Source organism: Miscanthus floridulus, chromosome 8 (genome assembly GCF_019320115.1).
Source record: "Miscanthus floridulus cultivar M001 chromosome 8, ASM1932011v1, whole genome shotgun sequence".
NCBI lineage: Eukaryota > Viridiplantae > Streptophyta > Magnoliopsida > Poales > Poaceae > Miscanthus > Miscanthus floridulus.
In genome coordinates, this window is record NC_089587.1 from 92146736 (window position 1) to 92162803 (window position 16068).

At 43.3% G+C, this 16068-nt stretch overlaps 1 protein-coding gene and 1 pseudogene across 1 annotated transcript; one reads left to right on the forward strand and one right to left on the reverse strand.

Annotated features, from left to right (window-relative positions):
• Positions 1–2480: 2480 nt before the first annotated feature.
• Positions 2481–8246, reverse strand: LOC136476971 (disease resistance protein Pik-2-like; annotated as a pseudogene).
• Positions 8247–8436: 190 nt separating this feature from the next.
• Positions 8437–14661, forward strand: LOC136476972 (ankyrin repeat domain-containing protein 2A-like). The gene is made up of 8 exons (XM_066474959.1): positions 8437–8665; positions 9427–9536; positions 9747–9956; positions 10036–10184; positions 10258–10429; positions 11072–11164; positions 14083–14222; positions 14300–14661. Exons 1-8 carry the CDS (start codon positions 8632–8634, stop codon positions 14397–14399), a joined length of 1008 nt encoding a protein of 335 aa, XP_066331056.1. The 5' UTR covers positions 8437–8631; the 3' UTR covers positions 14400–14661.
• Positions 14662–16068: the final 1407 nt, after the last annotated feature.

Below are 16068 nucleotides of genomic sequence, written 5' to 3' on the forward strand. Positions count from 1 at the left end.
CAATCCTACGTGGGTATATCCTATTGGTTATGCTAAGGACCGGGCACCACGCGCCCACTTCCGCCTCGCTGCTGCCCACTCCACGAGATTGACACCTCCTCGTCACGCGTAGCCGCGCGATGCCTGCACCGACAACCAAGCCAGCACTCCCAGCGGCCTTCCTCTACGTCCTGTCCCCGCTCCTCTCCAAGCCACTCTGTGACGCCGCACTCTTCGCCTCCCCTGCGCGGCGGGCCCCGAGCGCTCTTCATCGCCATCTCCGTCCCGGGCCCCACTTCCTCCGCGGCGTCGCGGCTCCGTCCTCCTCCACCGTGACCTAGCGCTAGATCCTGTAGTGCAGTGCTTCACCCGCCACCTGCCAGGGTTTGCTAAAAGCGCATGTTGCAAGCGCATGTTTTCAAGTGTTTCAAATGTTTCAGATGTATGTTGCAAGTATTTTATATGGATGTTGCAAAAGAAGATCGGGATGTTACATATGTTGCAATGGCTATACACGTTTGTTGTAAGCGTGTTCCAAATGTATCATCTGTTTTTTGAGAACGTATGTTGCAAGTGTGTTTATTTGGATGTTGCTTATGTTTCACGCATATGTTGCAAGGGTTTTATCAGGAAGTTGCATATGTTTTGCAATGACTTTTCAAGTGTTTTCAGGTTTTTCTGTAAGTATTTCAGACGCATGTTTGAAGTGTTTTATCTGTCTTCAGAGTATGTTGCAAATGTTTCATCTGGATATTTCAAAAGTAGATAGGTTGTTGCACATGTTGCAATGACGCAGATGGCTGGCGGACAATGGCATGCCGCAGGGCTTCGGCTCCTACCTCGCGTCTTCCTCGTGCGGCACGCCTCGCCCTCTCCTCTCCTCTCCTCTCCTCTCCTCTCCTCTCCTTCCCTTCCCTCCATCTCGCCGCGGCACTTCGGGCTCGCGCGGGAAACAGAGGGGCACGGATGGTCCCGCGTGTGGACGAATCGTCCGGGCAACGCAGAATCCAAGTGGGCAAAGCACACAGCACGGAGCAGGGCAGAGAGCAGCCACTGGCGTCCGTCCCAACATCCGGACGCTAGCACTGCCTATATCCTATATGTCACCGTGATGCTCACATAGAACGATAGTTTAGGACGAATTACTAATACCATTCGCAATACACACCACAATCACTATATTACAAATGCTGAACTGAATATACCACGGTTTAATTGCATCTGATATTACAGGACGCCAGTTATTCAATTTGGCACATACACACATCTGCACATAAGAAAAATAGACGATACAGACATGGCACACTCCTGCGCACCGGATACAGGCACTGGCACGACCATTACCTGTAGGGATTCAAATGAAATGAAACACAGGAGCATTAGTACGAATGTAGATTAGCACACACATAGATTAAAACACAGGGAAGCAGCAAAGCAGTGACCTTGTCCGACTGACCTGCTTTGCCTTGATCAGTACCTCCTCAAAACGGGGCTGTTTGGATTCCTTTTCTTTTTTTTTTCTTTTTCTTTTTTTGAGATGGGGCTGTTTGGATTCTCGGCAAGCCGGGCCTGAAGGTGTTCGATGAAATCATCCTTGTAAGATTTGCTGTCCAGATTAAATACCTTCAGGCTTGGGATAAATTGTAGCCAAGAAAACAACCCGGTGTTGCTTTCCTCACTACCACAAAAATCCAGCAGCTCAAGCTTAACCATTGCGCCTTCTTCGAACTCCACCGATTTGAGGCCATCAATGTTGTTCAGCTCCAGCAACGTCAGACTCGGAAAAGTCTCCTGATCAAAACTGAAACAGATATCTTCGCCCTGGAATGACTTTGCCCACAGACACAGGCTAGCAAGGTTTGGTAGCTTGCCAAGGACTTCAATGGTGGCATCAAGCTCCAATATCCTAGAGTTCCTTAGAGTTAGCTTCACAAGGTTCTGCAAGCCACAGATCCATTCTGGCAATTTGACCAGATTACCGTACAGCTTGAGGCTTTGGCCCCGTTCGGCTTACCTTATAATCCGCACTATTCAACTTGTTTTTTCAACCGCAACAGTGTTTTTCTCTCACAACAATTCAGTTAGAACAATGTTTTTCAGTCAATTGAGCCAAGTTTCAGCAAGCCGAACGGGGCCTTTGCAGCTTCTTCGGAGGTGAGGACAAGACATCCAAACAACCTTGTAAACCTGGTTCTCCACTTGACTGCACCAACAATGATTCCAGATTGCTGAGTTCAGCAACTGCTGAGCAGAATTCTTGACCGTTTTCCATGCTGATGCCAGCAACTGCTAATTTGCATAATCGGCTGAGCTTTTTTACCTCCTCTATGATCTCCTTGCCCCATGCGAAGTTCACAAGACCCATTGTGTGCAGGGCTTTCAGTTTCCCGACCCCTCTTGGAATTTGAACACCAAGAAAAAATGTGCTCTTGACAAAAAGTGGCAAACAAACACAACAAAACAGAGTGCATGCATCACGCCTGTTATCATTGCCATCCATACCACTATCACTTAAAACCTGGGTTTTGAAATATGCCACACTAGCTTCAGTAAGTCTTCAGTGATGTATTCATAAATATCAGAATCAGAGTCCTCTATGCCTGAGGCACGAAGATATTGTAGCTTCCTAAGCTTGGTGATGGTCTTTGGCAGCTTTAATATGCTTGTCCCTTCAAGATCTAGAGTTGCCTCAGGTTCCCAATTGAATCCGGTAGGTAAAAGATTCCTTCACACCCTCTTAAGGATATTTTTGTGTGCTCAGTGAAATCAAACATGCTTTAGGACACCGGGCTAGAATGAGCTGACAACTGTCAAATACTTTTTCTCTGAGACCAGAGGCCCAGTTCTTTTGACAACTCCGCTGTCTGACTGACCCATATGCTGGACAAATTTAGTCGGAAATAAAGATTCTGCTTAAACTGTAAGTACCGCAAGGGCATACTACAAGAGGAAAACAAAGAATGGTAATATGCACATTAACGGTTGGGACTCATACAATTCGTCGTAATAGATACAGGACCAATTTTGTAATGCAATCACTCAACTGAAGTTACTAAACATTTCAATGGCATCTGGCAATTATTTTGCACACAACAACATAACATAAAAGAAAGGGTCCAGATGACATAGATCAGTTGACTCGATCAGTTGACGACTCTGGAGGACCTTCGAGGCTCAGCTCCTCTTCAGAACGGGTTCCTTCGGGTTCTCGGCAAGCTGTTCCTGCAAGTCCTTCAGGAAGTCCTCATTGTAGTCATCGTTGTCCGTCTTGAATTCCTTGAGCCTTGGGAGTGATGCTAGGCCAGAAAACATCGGTCCACTCACATCACTGCAATAAGCAACAAAACGCAGCAGCTCAAGCTTAGGCGTTGCTCCTTCTGCAAACTCCACCCACCTGAGGCCACGCATGCAATACAGCACCAGGACCATCAGACTCGAGAATGCCTCCCGATGGAAAGTGAAACGGAGATCTGCTCCCTCGAATGAGTCGTTGAGAAGACGTAGGATGGCCAAGTTTGGTAGCTTGCCAAGGACCCCGCATGATGTCATCCAACTCTGATAGCTTGGTCTGCGTAAGCTTCAACTTGACAAGACTGTGGAGGCCCTCGATCCATTCCGGTAATTTAACCAGTCTGCCCGCCAGCTTAAGGCTCTGGAGATTTTTTGGAGGCGAGGACATGCTATCCAAGCAGCCATGTAAACCTGGCTCCGCCGCTGAATGCACTGACAGTGATTCCAAGCTGCTGAGATCATCAAGGGTGGAACAGAAATCCTGACAATTTTTCTTGTTGATGATGCCTGTCACTCCTAACCTGCGCAAGTGGGTGAGGCTTTTTATATCCTTTAGGATGTGCTTCCCCACAGCTATGTTAACAGTACTTAGTGTGTGCAGCGCTCTCAGCTTTCTTAACCCTCTTGGCAATGCAACACCATATCGGCTTAGCTCCCTGAGTACAATGGGGAAAAAGCCGCAGCAAAATAAAGTACAGGCATCGCGCCTATTAAATATGCCATCTTCATCCACAATCTGGGGTGCGCAACAGCCAACACAAAAAGCCACTGATAAAAAAGTCAAAATGAATATCTTGTTCTGCAACAGCTTCGGCATATCTTCATAAATTTGTTCATATCCTACACGATTTTCACTCCCAGCATAAATATACTGTAACGTCCTGAGATTGATGATGGTATTTGGCAGCTTCAGTATGTTTGTACCTTTAATATCAAGAGTCTGCAGTTGCTTCAGGTTACCCAATGAATCTGGAAGGTGCACATTAAATTTGCATCCTCTTAGAGAGGTATTTTAGGTGGAGAAACTTCCCAATTTCCTTAAGATGATGATCCCATAGATCTTCTGTGTTTTCTAGGTCTAGCACTCGCAGCAAACACATCTTGGCAGACAGGAAAAACGGCCTCCACTTCCCAAACACTGTCAATGACCGTATATGAGACAGGTCCACCATGCCCTCAAACTCTTCCTTATCTCCCTTCCAATTGCTGCTTATAGTGAGGTGGCGTACAGCCCCATGCATGTTTAAGCTACAGCCTTCTTCTAATCTTAAAACAAGATTTTCCTCTGTTGACTTTGTGATGCTGATTTCACGCATGAGATCATGGATTTGGCAAGAGTCAATTCCATTTCTACTGTAAATAGATTTTTGACATGGTAGGATCATGCTCCTACCTATTAGCTCCATAAAGTATCTATCAGCTATTTCGTCCGCAGCCTTTTCACGAATCTCCCTTGAATAACCTTCTGCAGTCCACCGTTGAATCAAACGTCTTTGGCTGACCTTGTGGTCTTCAGGAAAGATGGACATATATAGAAAACAAGACTTAAGATGATAAGGTAAACCATCGTAACTTTTACTGAAGATTGTTCTGATGTCTTCAAGCTCTGGGTTGATCTCCAACTCAGCACTAATATTCTCATTTAGTTTCTTCCACTCGAAAGCTGTTTTTGGTTGGTTCTTTAGGAACCCGCCGATGGTGACTATTGCAAGGGGAAGTCCATTGCACTTCTTCAAGATCGATTTTGCTTGTACCAGTAGTTCAGGATGCTTATCCCAATCTATGGTCTCCTTAAATACCTGAAATCCAATCAATTCTTTAAGAACCCAAATATTTTGTAGTTTATTTTTGGTGGGATGGGTACATCTTCTACGTGAAGCTTGGCACCAAATTTTTACTCCTTTTGTAGTCCACGGTTGATCATATATAATGGAATTGGAATCCTCACTTCAATGTTTTTCTACTGCATCCATCCATTTTAGTATATTATTAATTAATATATAGAATGCCCGTGTGTATTTCCACAGTCATACTAATTGAGTTTTTCTCAGAAACTGAGTTTTTTTTAATCTCTACCATATAACTTCTCCATTCACGGAATGGATCTCGAAATGTTTGCTAGAAAAAACATAGTAATTTGACTTATAGTATATTTCTTTCTACTCAAATAGTCATTACATATCTAAATTTTATTTTAGCAAAACATTTCTACAGAACAAAATAGCTAATTAAAACCACATTCTACTTAATTCTAATATGATCCCTAGTTGGCTAGAACTTTGTTTCACATGTGGGCCTCGCTTGGCAAGCACCGCCGCCGCCTGAGCGTATCGTGCATTCGTGCATGCGGTAGCAAGCACCATCAGCCCCCACCGGGTCCCAACAGACAGAGGCAAAGCTATTGGGAAGTTACTACTGCTAGACATGGCCATGCGTGCTATGGGCATCAGCCCATGCCAACCCATGTCATGGCTCGTGATGCCCGGCCGGCTGCCTAGCTGTGCAGCCTGGATCGATCAGCATGAGCTGATGCCAAGGCCTAGCTAATGCCGATGCTGCTACCGGCATGCTTGTTGCACACATGGTTTCCTTTTTCGGCCGAAATATCCTGATATTTCCGATATATTCTTTTTATCTGTAGGTGCCGATAAGAAAATATTTATCTTTTTCGTACAAATTTTGTTTAAATTTATTTAAGTTTACTTAAATTCAAATTAAATTTTATTTGAATTTGGTCCGATATTTCCGATATATTGCACATCAAAATTCAAGGGTGATGACATGACACGCATGTTCATGTATAGTATATATAGGTGCATGTAGAGGTGAGCAAAAATTCACTGAAACCAATTAACCGACCAAACCAAACCAAACAGATTTGATCGAAAAAGTCGGTTAACTGAAATTTTAATGATCTATTCGGTGAAGACTTTGGCGATATTCAGTTTATTCGGTTTTGAGCTGGCATTATCCGATTTAATTGAAATTTTTTATGGTTATTATATTAAACACTAAAATTGTGCCCATTTGAATGAATGTATTTCTATGAGGCTTTATTTGTTAGAAGCATTATTTGTTGCTTTTCCTTTTGTTTTATTACATGCCCCATTTCTTGTTAGGTGCTTTCCAATAGGATTATGTTGTTGCATTATCTCCTATCAAAGTATAATATGTATTACGGTTAACGATTAACCGGACCGATTTAACGGAAACTGATATTGGTCTGTTATTATTTTTTTACAACAAATTCAGTTAACACACAATTTTGAAACCAAAATTTTGTTCTGAACCAATTTCACTGAATTAACCGAATGCCTAGGCCTAGGTGCATGTGCTAAACTCGACTACAACTTCTATGGTGGTTGGGATGATTAGATGGTTATGTCAGCACTCAAGTTTTCTTACCTTGTGTTTGGTTTGAGGACAATATGGGATGGGTTCGATCCAACCCGGATTTTTGGGTTAGGTTGGACCCATTTCCTGTTTGATTGATAGGGTTGGGTTCATTCCAGTTCTCTGTTTGGTTTGGAGGTTAATGGATGTGGGAGTTTCACCCAGGTCTTGATCACCTTGTGCTCATCTCGCTCCTCATGTGCTGCCATCAGGAAAGCCATCATCATCTCAAGCTCATCCCTAATGAAAGCTTGGTCTTGCTGGATGCCAAGCTGCAAGGCAACCTCCTCCGCAACGGCGGATTTGGCATAGCCAAGAGCTCCATCCAGCACAGACTTGCCAAGGCTAAGCCCTGTTGCTTCCATCACCACCCTTTTTTTTCTCTCACACGCACTGTTATTGTTGAACAGTATATGGGGCTAAAGCAATTGAGGAAAACATAGCAACACAATGTGCAAAGAAGAGGTTGATGATCTGAGCTAATATGCACAAGAAATAGGAAAGATACCCACTTGCTGATGCTTTCATGCATCTCAAGGAAAGCAAAAGAAGATACTTTGCTTTGCAAATTAAATATGGAACATTCCTATCTTCTGCTTCAAGGTGACAGGAGGAACAAAGCAACATCGTCCTCTATCGTATCTTGGTAGGACACTCAAAGGACAGAGGCTAAAGTAATGCATTCTCAACACAGGGCAGTAAACTTTAAAATCTCAGACTCATATCGAAATCCTAATTAATTCCTCATGTTATTACCTTTTAGGGCAAACTCCTAATCAGCAGCAAAAGGCATTGTAGAAATTAAAGTAGTGTTAGAGAAGTAAGTGCAAGGTGTTTGTTACACATGTCCATTTTGATGACCTCACAACTTCCTTCTCTGTACATTTTATCAGGAAGCTTGTTTTGTTTCTTTCTGTTCCACACGGCAAGCAAAATTATTACCTAGCTAAAGCTAAAGCACCATGCATGCCTGATCCCTGTCATCCGAAGGACTGAAGCCCCAAGCAAAGGAGCTGGTCCGGTGGGAGAAGGAATAAGGAGGAAGATGAGACATTTGTCTTACACTTTTGCTTGTTGCAGGCACCCAGCTCCTGGGAGGGTAAGAAAACTGCATAGTCACCCAGCCATCTGTGGCTCCTCTGAGGATGCCACCTTTCTTAATTGCCAATTGCCATCTATGAACGCATCGTGCGAACATTAGCCTGAAATGTTGCAGCTCCCGTTTCTTCCTCCATCGCTGTATGCATCCGTCCCCCCACCCCCACCCCCACCCCACAAAAAAAAAATTACTGAAGAAAAACAAACAGATGGCTCAAGAACGGTTTTCTTCCCCCTCATAATAAAGGATAAAATCGGACTTCCTATGTGCATTACTGGAAAACCGAACCTTTTAATTCGTGGAACGATGAATCGACCGAGTCGGCGTACTGCTGCCGCGAGTGGGAGCAACCACCACCTCCTCGCGGATTAAAATCGAGCGGCGAGCGACCAGGTCGCTCCAGCCGCCATCGGGCCCTGGTGCCCTGCGGCGGCGAGCCGGCGACCGGGAGAGCGCCATCAGAGTCCGGGATGTGGAGGGGAGAGAGAGGCAGCCACAGTGGTGCGCATTGTGGCCGCGACACGAACGAGAGCTAGACAAAATGGGCCATCTAGCCAAACAGCCCACAGGCCAAATGTGCCTCGGGCCTCGGGCCGTTCAGACTCGCCTCCGGCCCGGCCCACCTACACCTCCCAGCTCACCTCCCGAGTCCCGACGACCGCTTCGTGCCTTCGTCTCGTCCGTCCCTAGTCCCTACGACCCTACTCCCTCCCGCACGCCACCGTCCAGCAGCGCCGCCGCGGGGCGTGGCCGAACCCTCCTCCGTTCGCCGAGGCGGAGCTCGCCCTTCCGGGCCAGCTTCCACCGGGGCAAGCGCTAGGTCGCCTCCAATTCTTCCCTGCTAGTAGCGGCTCCGTCGCTCTACCGCGATGGCGTTGAGTGGGGATCCGGCCGGATCTGCTGGTGAGGGGCTCTCTCGCTCGCTTGCTTGGATTTTTTGTGTTCTACTCTCCTCCGATCTTCGCTATGCACGGAGAATCGAGTCCGCGCCTTCCTCTGTGGATCGACCTGCTGCAGTTCATCCAGTCAGTTGTGGATTTGTTTGCTGTGTCTGGTAGAGCGCTAGTCCAATCCATTCGCCCATGCCTCGATTCGGGCCCCGCGCGAGCTCGATCTTGTGTTGGGGTGCTTGTTATGCTGAATTACTGATGCTGATAGCAGTTTTTCTGCCGAAAATCGGGGGATCAGTTGTACCCTCAGCCCTAGTGAAGTCCGCCTCTGCACGCAAGGGATGTCAGTGATACTAATTTTGTAGCAATAGAGTATATTTCTGCAATTGTTTGATGAGAATTTGCGAATTCATTTGGCTGCCCACTAATGAGTCGCAGTAGGAAAAATAAGTGGCCTATTCAGCTCAATTTGTTTATTACATTCCTTATGTGGGTGGGTGTGGGGGGGGGGGGGGGGGGGGGTGATTCTAGGTTTTAGGGGGTGTTAGTAATTTGATCTGCCTTTTCTTTTTTATATATAGGTAGTTTAAATCCATTCATTAAGTTGAAAATAAGTAAGTTCAATGATAGCCATGTTGGCTCAACTATGCATTGCATATTTATGAACTCACCAAACTGTTATCAGTTTCTTTCAATGGCCGTTTCCTTTTGCTTTGCTGTCATAGTTAGTTACCACATGATGTCTGTTTTTGTTCTTATCCTTTTCTTTTGCAGATGAGAAGAAAGCTCCAAAATCCGAAGGATCTTCTGACGAACGTCAAGGGGTTCCTCCAGCAGGCTTTTCAAATCCTTTTGATTTTGCTTCTATGCAAAGTTTGCTCAACGTATGTCCCTCTATGGCCATATAAATCCTGTAGTACATACTGATCTTCCTAATTACTTTTACAGGATGGTGTTGTTCACTTAGTCAGTATCAATACATTATTGTAGTTTTACATGCTTGCATTTCTTCTAGCTTTATCTGAATCTGCATTATTTTTATTTAATGGACTCTTTGCAGATTGCTTCAAAGTTTACCCTTGTGTTATGTGCAGGATCCATCTATAAAGGAGATGGCAGATCAAATTGCAAAGGATCCTGCATTCAACCGGATGGCTGAGCAGCTACAGAAAAGTGCTCATAGTACAGGTGAACAGGGCATGCCTCCATTGGACCCTCAACAATACATGGAAACAATGCAAAAGGTCATGGAAAACCCCCAGTTTATGACAATGGCAGAGCGCCTGGGGAATGCTCTTATGCAGGTACCATTGGAAAAACCCCGGCTGGTTTCCATTGCCTTATTTGTCTATCAGTGCCCTAAGTCTCAGTTATTTGGCTCAGGATCCTGCTATGTCCAATATGCTGGAAACCTTTAGTAGTCCATCACATAAGGAGCAGCTGGAAGAGCGTATGTCTCGCATTAAGGAAGATCCAGCTATGAAGTCAATTCTTGACGAATTAGAGAATGGGGGTCCTTCTGCAATGATGAAGTAGGTCATATTTACTACAGATATGTTTTGTTTATAGAGTTTGTTTGTGACATTCCTGCCTGTCCTAATCTAGGTACTGGAACGACCCTGATACTCTTCAAAAGATTGGCGAGGCAATGGGAGCTAGCTTCCCGTTTGGTGCAGGTTCTTCTGCCGAACCTTCTGGTCCTGAAGAAACTGAGGAAGAAGGTGGGGATGATGATGAATCAATCGTCCATCACACTGCCAGCGTTGGTGATGAAGAGGTAATGAGAACATTGGTTTGAATGTTTGGTTTTTATTTTTGTATTGAATTGTTTTGGACTTTGCATATATTTTTATATTATATGCTGGTGACACTACAAAGCTACTTAATCAATGTCCATTACTACCTTTTGGTGTTTGCCATATATCTATTTAATGTGAGTGTTGCCAATGGAACATAGAAATTTTGTAGCTGTCGTAGTCATGTTGGTGTTTTTAGGTTAGATGTTTCTTGTAGCAACTATAATCATGTGGATGTTTTCAAATAAGATGATCTTGCTTACATTGCTATCTTGAGACATTAGGGCAGACTAGTTAACCCCTAGTCATCGACTTTCTGGTTCTCAGCAAATTCACTAGACAAACATATGCTATTTGCGCGCCAACGATTGGATATTTCTGCTTATCAGTGATTCGCCATTTGGTCTTAAATCGACTTTTATGGCCATAGAACCTGCAATAGTATGTTCAGTGTTCGCATGGTCATAAATTGATATATGTTTTATTAATAATCCTGATAAAGTCATCAATGTTGCATGTTTTATTCTAAACATCATTATCTGTCTCAGTAAATACAGTTGCCACTTTGCTGCTGGGTTTTGATTTTGATATGCTGATGTTGCCTTCTAAAATTCATGCAATAGGGTCTCAAGAAGGCACTAGATGGTGGAGCAGACAAGGATGAAGAAGACTCTGAGGGAAGAAGGGCCTTACATTTTGCATGTGGGTATGGTGAGGTATGCCGATCTCCTCAGCCTTGTTAATACGTGATAAATTCAAACTTGTGGAACTAATGAATGTCCAATGATACCAACGCTTCAAAAATTACCACATGACTAGGCAAGTTATGCACAAAATTATATTTAATTTGCAAGGCACATGGGATATCCATTTTCCTAAAGTCTTCAGAAACTTTTAGGGCCTGTTTGGATAAACACTGTGGTTTTATAAGCCAAAGACATACAAAACCGTGGTTTAGAAAAAAGAGGCCATGAGTGGACTTTCTAAAACTCCAAAAAGACCACGGTTTAGATAAAACCATGGTTTTAGAAACTACAAGGTTGTTGTATCCAAACACCCAACAGCTTTTGAAATCCAAAATATTTTGCAAAACGTAGTATTTATCCAATACTCCAAAAATGCTTTGCATCCAAACGAGGCCTTATTCTTTTGATGTTTTTAAAACTTGTGGCAGTTTGCTAATTACTGTTCAGAAAGCAGCCAGCTGTTGAATATTTAGCTTGTTTAGGGTCTGAAAGACATGCCGTTATTTTTCAACTATGATAAAATCTAACTGAACATAGCTGGTTTCTTAATAAATTTATGAAAAGTGAAGAAGGTATCACCTTGGAGCCCCTAGCACTGCGATTAAATTTAGGGGGACTGCTAATACATACTGATTACGGAAACTTTAATTGACGACCCGTCGCGCTTCTGCGTGACCCGCGCTCACGCGGCCTGGCCTGCCTGACGCCCATGCGTCCTGGCCCACCTAGTCCATGTGAGCGTAAACCGTGAGATAGCGTTGCGTGACTCTCTCACGTCCACGCAACCTGGCCCGCCTAATGCATGTGAGCTTTGCTGCAGCGTGAGAGATAGAGGTAGGCTGCTCCATACATTTTTGTTTTGCTTTCTTTCTTTTAAAAATACGTTAACTTTCTTATACTTAGTCCGTTGTTAGTTTTATTTGCACCATTAGGATCTATAAAACTAGACCCATTATGCCTATATTTTAATATATATTTAATATAGTGGCAACTTATGTTGTATATATAGTAGCTACTTATGTATTTTATAGATTATGGTGATCAAACTAAGTAGCCACTTGCTAAAAAATAACTTACCACATACTCAAAATTACACTTGACACAAGCTCATAATTTTAAACGAATTTGCGGAATGGATTAGTATTGTTGAGGCCCCGGGTTGACAATTTTTTGTGTTTTCTTGCTGATCCAAGTATTATGATAAGTATTTACGTATTTTGCCGAATGTTTTTTCTTTACTTTTCATTTTCTATTTGTCAATTTTAGTTTAATTTTCTGGTTGTCAATTTATGTTTTAGTCATATGTTTCAGTTATTTATTTTTCATTGTGTCTACTTTAGTTTTACGTTTCTATATGTCAATTTCAGTTTAATTTTTTGGTTGTCAATTTCAGTTTCAGTTTTATATTTATTTTTTTGTTTTTCATTGTGTCTACTTTAGTTTTCAGTTTTATCGATTTCAGTTATATTTTCTGGTTGTCAATTTCAGTTTTAGTATCTGGTAATTTCAATTTCAGTATTATGTTTCAGTTTTTTTGTTTTTCATTGTGTCTACTTTAGTTTTCAGTTTCTATTTATCAATTTTAGTTCAATTTTCTGGTTGTCAATTTTAGTTTCAGTCTCAGGTAGCCATTTCAGTGGTTCATTTTTCCTTTTAGATTCGAATGCCTTTCTAAATTCTACATATTAGTTGTATAATAACTTATACCCCCTAAGTTGGCAGCTTATGCAATGTTTTTCCTAATAATCTTTCAGTAACAACTTCAGTATATTTTTCAGTAACAACTTTAGTATTACATGGTAGTAACTTCTTTGATAAATCTCCTAGCACATATTCACACATAAATTGCTACTAAAATAAAATTCTTTGAAACATATGCAAGTGGGGTCTAGTTTTGTTCGTCTCGTCACGTAGAATACATCGGTGCAGACGGAATTAAAAATGGATACATCATTCAAAAGCTGTAGCAATTTAAAGAAAATATTTTGCTTTTTTTTTTGTTTGTGTCAGCTTGCATGCGTTGATCTACAAAACTGATCGGTTGTCAGTGTTGCAGCGCTTTCTGCTGCTGCTGCAAGAAAGCAACAGTATCTGCCGACATAAAAACATGTAGCAACAGCTGCAGCCACCGTAGAGAAAAGGCAGCCGAGTGTGTCAGCTTGGACGCATGAATCGAATGGAAACGAGGCGGGGGAGGGGGAGTGGGTCCGATCGCAGGCATGTCAGGTGCACAGATTGGGGTCGCGCGCTTCCATATAGCGCGATGGGTCGCGCTATATCGTTGTCCTACTGATTACCTCATGTTAGGGGCTGCAAAACACTTGGACCTAGGTGGTGGCCTAGACTGTTTTTTGAAACACAGGTGACCATTAGCTTCCTAGGACTTGCTAATGGTTCGCCTCTAACCTTGAGATAATTGTTGTGGTATTCAGAGTAGTTTTTTGAAGGGCGGGCCTGGTGCAAGCGGTAGACTCTTACCGCCTGTGACCGGAAGGTCCCGGGTTCGAGTCGCGGTCTCCTCGCATTGCACAGGCGAGGGTAAGGCTTGCCACTGACACCCTTCCCCAGACCCCGCACAGAGCGGGAGCTCTCTGCACTGGGTACGCCCTTTTTTTTATTCATAGTAGTTTTCAGTATCTTGCTGTTTAGAGTAATTGCAATTTGTAGTCTTTACGATTGGCATTATAGTCCGTTGAAGGCTATATTGATGCTGGAACATTAAAATCTAGGAGTGATCTTATGCTGTTTGTCATGATTTCATAGGTATAGTATAATCTAGAAGGTTAGGTGGTAAAATGCATTTGGGATATGGGTACACTTGTTACATGTATTCATTCTTTATTGATACTAGTGAGTAGTGATAAAGAATTTGGTGAACTGCATTTCAGTTGAAGTGTGCCCAGATCCTTCTTGAGGCTGGTGCTGCAGTGGACGCTTTGGACAAGAACAAGAACACCCCGTTGCATTATGCTGCTGGATATGGCCGCAAGGAGTGTGTGGATCTTCTTTTGAAGCATGGTGCTGCTGTGTAAGCTAAATCATCCTCCTTCCTTTCCCAAGTGTGATACCATTGATGTTTCTTTGACCGTCTCCACCGCACTGCAGAACTCTCCAAAACCTGGATGGGAAGACTCCCATCGATGTTGCCAAGCTCAACAACCAGGATGAGGTTCTCAAGTTGCTCGAGAAGGACGCCTTCCTTTAAATATCATGGCTTCCATAAACACATGGACTCTTGGTTCAAGTATGGTCATGTTTCACACCGGTTGTTTTTGTTTGGATAGCCACATATCAGGGCCTTATATCTGTTATTATGCCTAATTGCTATCTGGTCTAGCTAGTATGCGGGTCATGCTACAGTTAAGGGGCTGCTGTTTGAACAAGCCTGTAATGGTCTACCGTATGTGACGTGTATTCCCACCTCATTTCTGATATTGAAGCTCATATGCATGTTGTTTTCGGCCTTCTGGATCAAATTTCATGGTGGTGTATCATGGCTATCCAGGTGTTAAGGTGAGGCATGGCTACTGGCTACTGTCAACTAAGGGCCTGAGGGCCTGGATCCATTGCCCTAAACTTTAGAGCTGAAGTCTCTAAACAGGTGGTCTAAAGTTAGCTCTAAACTTTAGCCTACTCCACATTAGAGCTTAAGAGGGTGTTTGGGACTGCTCTGCTCTATGTGTTTTAGCCAAATGATTTTAGCTTTACGCACTCTGTTTGAGGAAAATGGGTGAAATTGTGAGAGCACCAAAAGAGGTGCTTCACAAACTCCAGTTTTGTGTGGAGCTGCTTCACGGTGAAGTTTGTGGAGTAGAGTTAGAGCTCTAAAATTTAGAGACGGGGATCAAACAGGCCCTAAGGCGTGAGGCGAGATGACGCCTTAATAATTTAAGGAAAACTTCAGCAGCTTAGAGCATTAGATGATGAGCCAAAAGAAAAGGGAAAACAAAAAATTAAGGGGTAAGAAGTGGGCTGGCCCAGCCCATGCCCCCCTCCCCTCCTGGAGTGGCTTCATCTAGAGACTTATCATGCATGATTAAATGCACGATTGGTCCATTGTAAAAAAAAAAGCATGGTCCTTTCAACACTCAGGCTAGTTAGATATATTCAAGGCATGTTTGGATGTAGTTTCAAAAACTTAGGTTTCTAATACCCTTCCGTAGTAGGCGATGAGCTGTGAGCGGACCAATCCTCCCTCCTAAACCTAGTCTAGATCTTGGACATGAATGGCAACTCTGGTGCTCCAATTGCGTGGGTAAGCCTAACCCTAACCGTATCTTCCTCTCCATCTTCGGTGAATATAACTGTCCTCGAACCCTCTTTCTTGATTTTTTTTCTTAGGTTATTGGCCGATACGACATACATCAACACGGGTACAGTGCACCTACTGAGGAACCAGAGTGCCCATGATGGATGAATGCGATCACTGACATAAGACAAGTCTACTCATTCCACTAGTGATACTAAGCATTTGCTTATTAGGCACCTTAAAACATGCAAACCTAGGCAACAAGGCAATTGTGCCATGGCTTAGTCTTTGCTTAAGTTTAATCCTGATGGCTATGTCCATCATCAAGAGTACAATCCCAATGTTGCTCACTCAACAGTATAGTTGATTGCTAGAGAGGATCTCTGCATAGCTCATAATCCTAGATTTGTTACCGCCTCTAGGAAAACCACCACTGGGGATTTTGCTAAGTATTCCAATGATTGTTTGTGGTAAGCTTGTATAGAGTCCTTGCAATATGTTTGCCCCGTTGCTCTTATATCTGATATCTCGTCTAATAATGCTAAGGAAGACTGTTACTATTGTCTCCTATTATGTTAATGTTGATTGGCAGTTCGAGAAGAGGACCCTAAGTCCTAGGCTATTT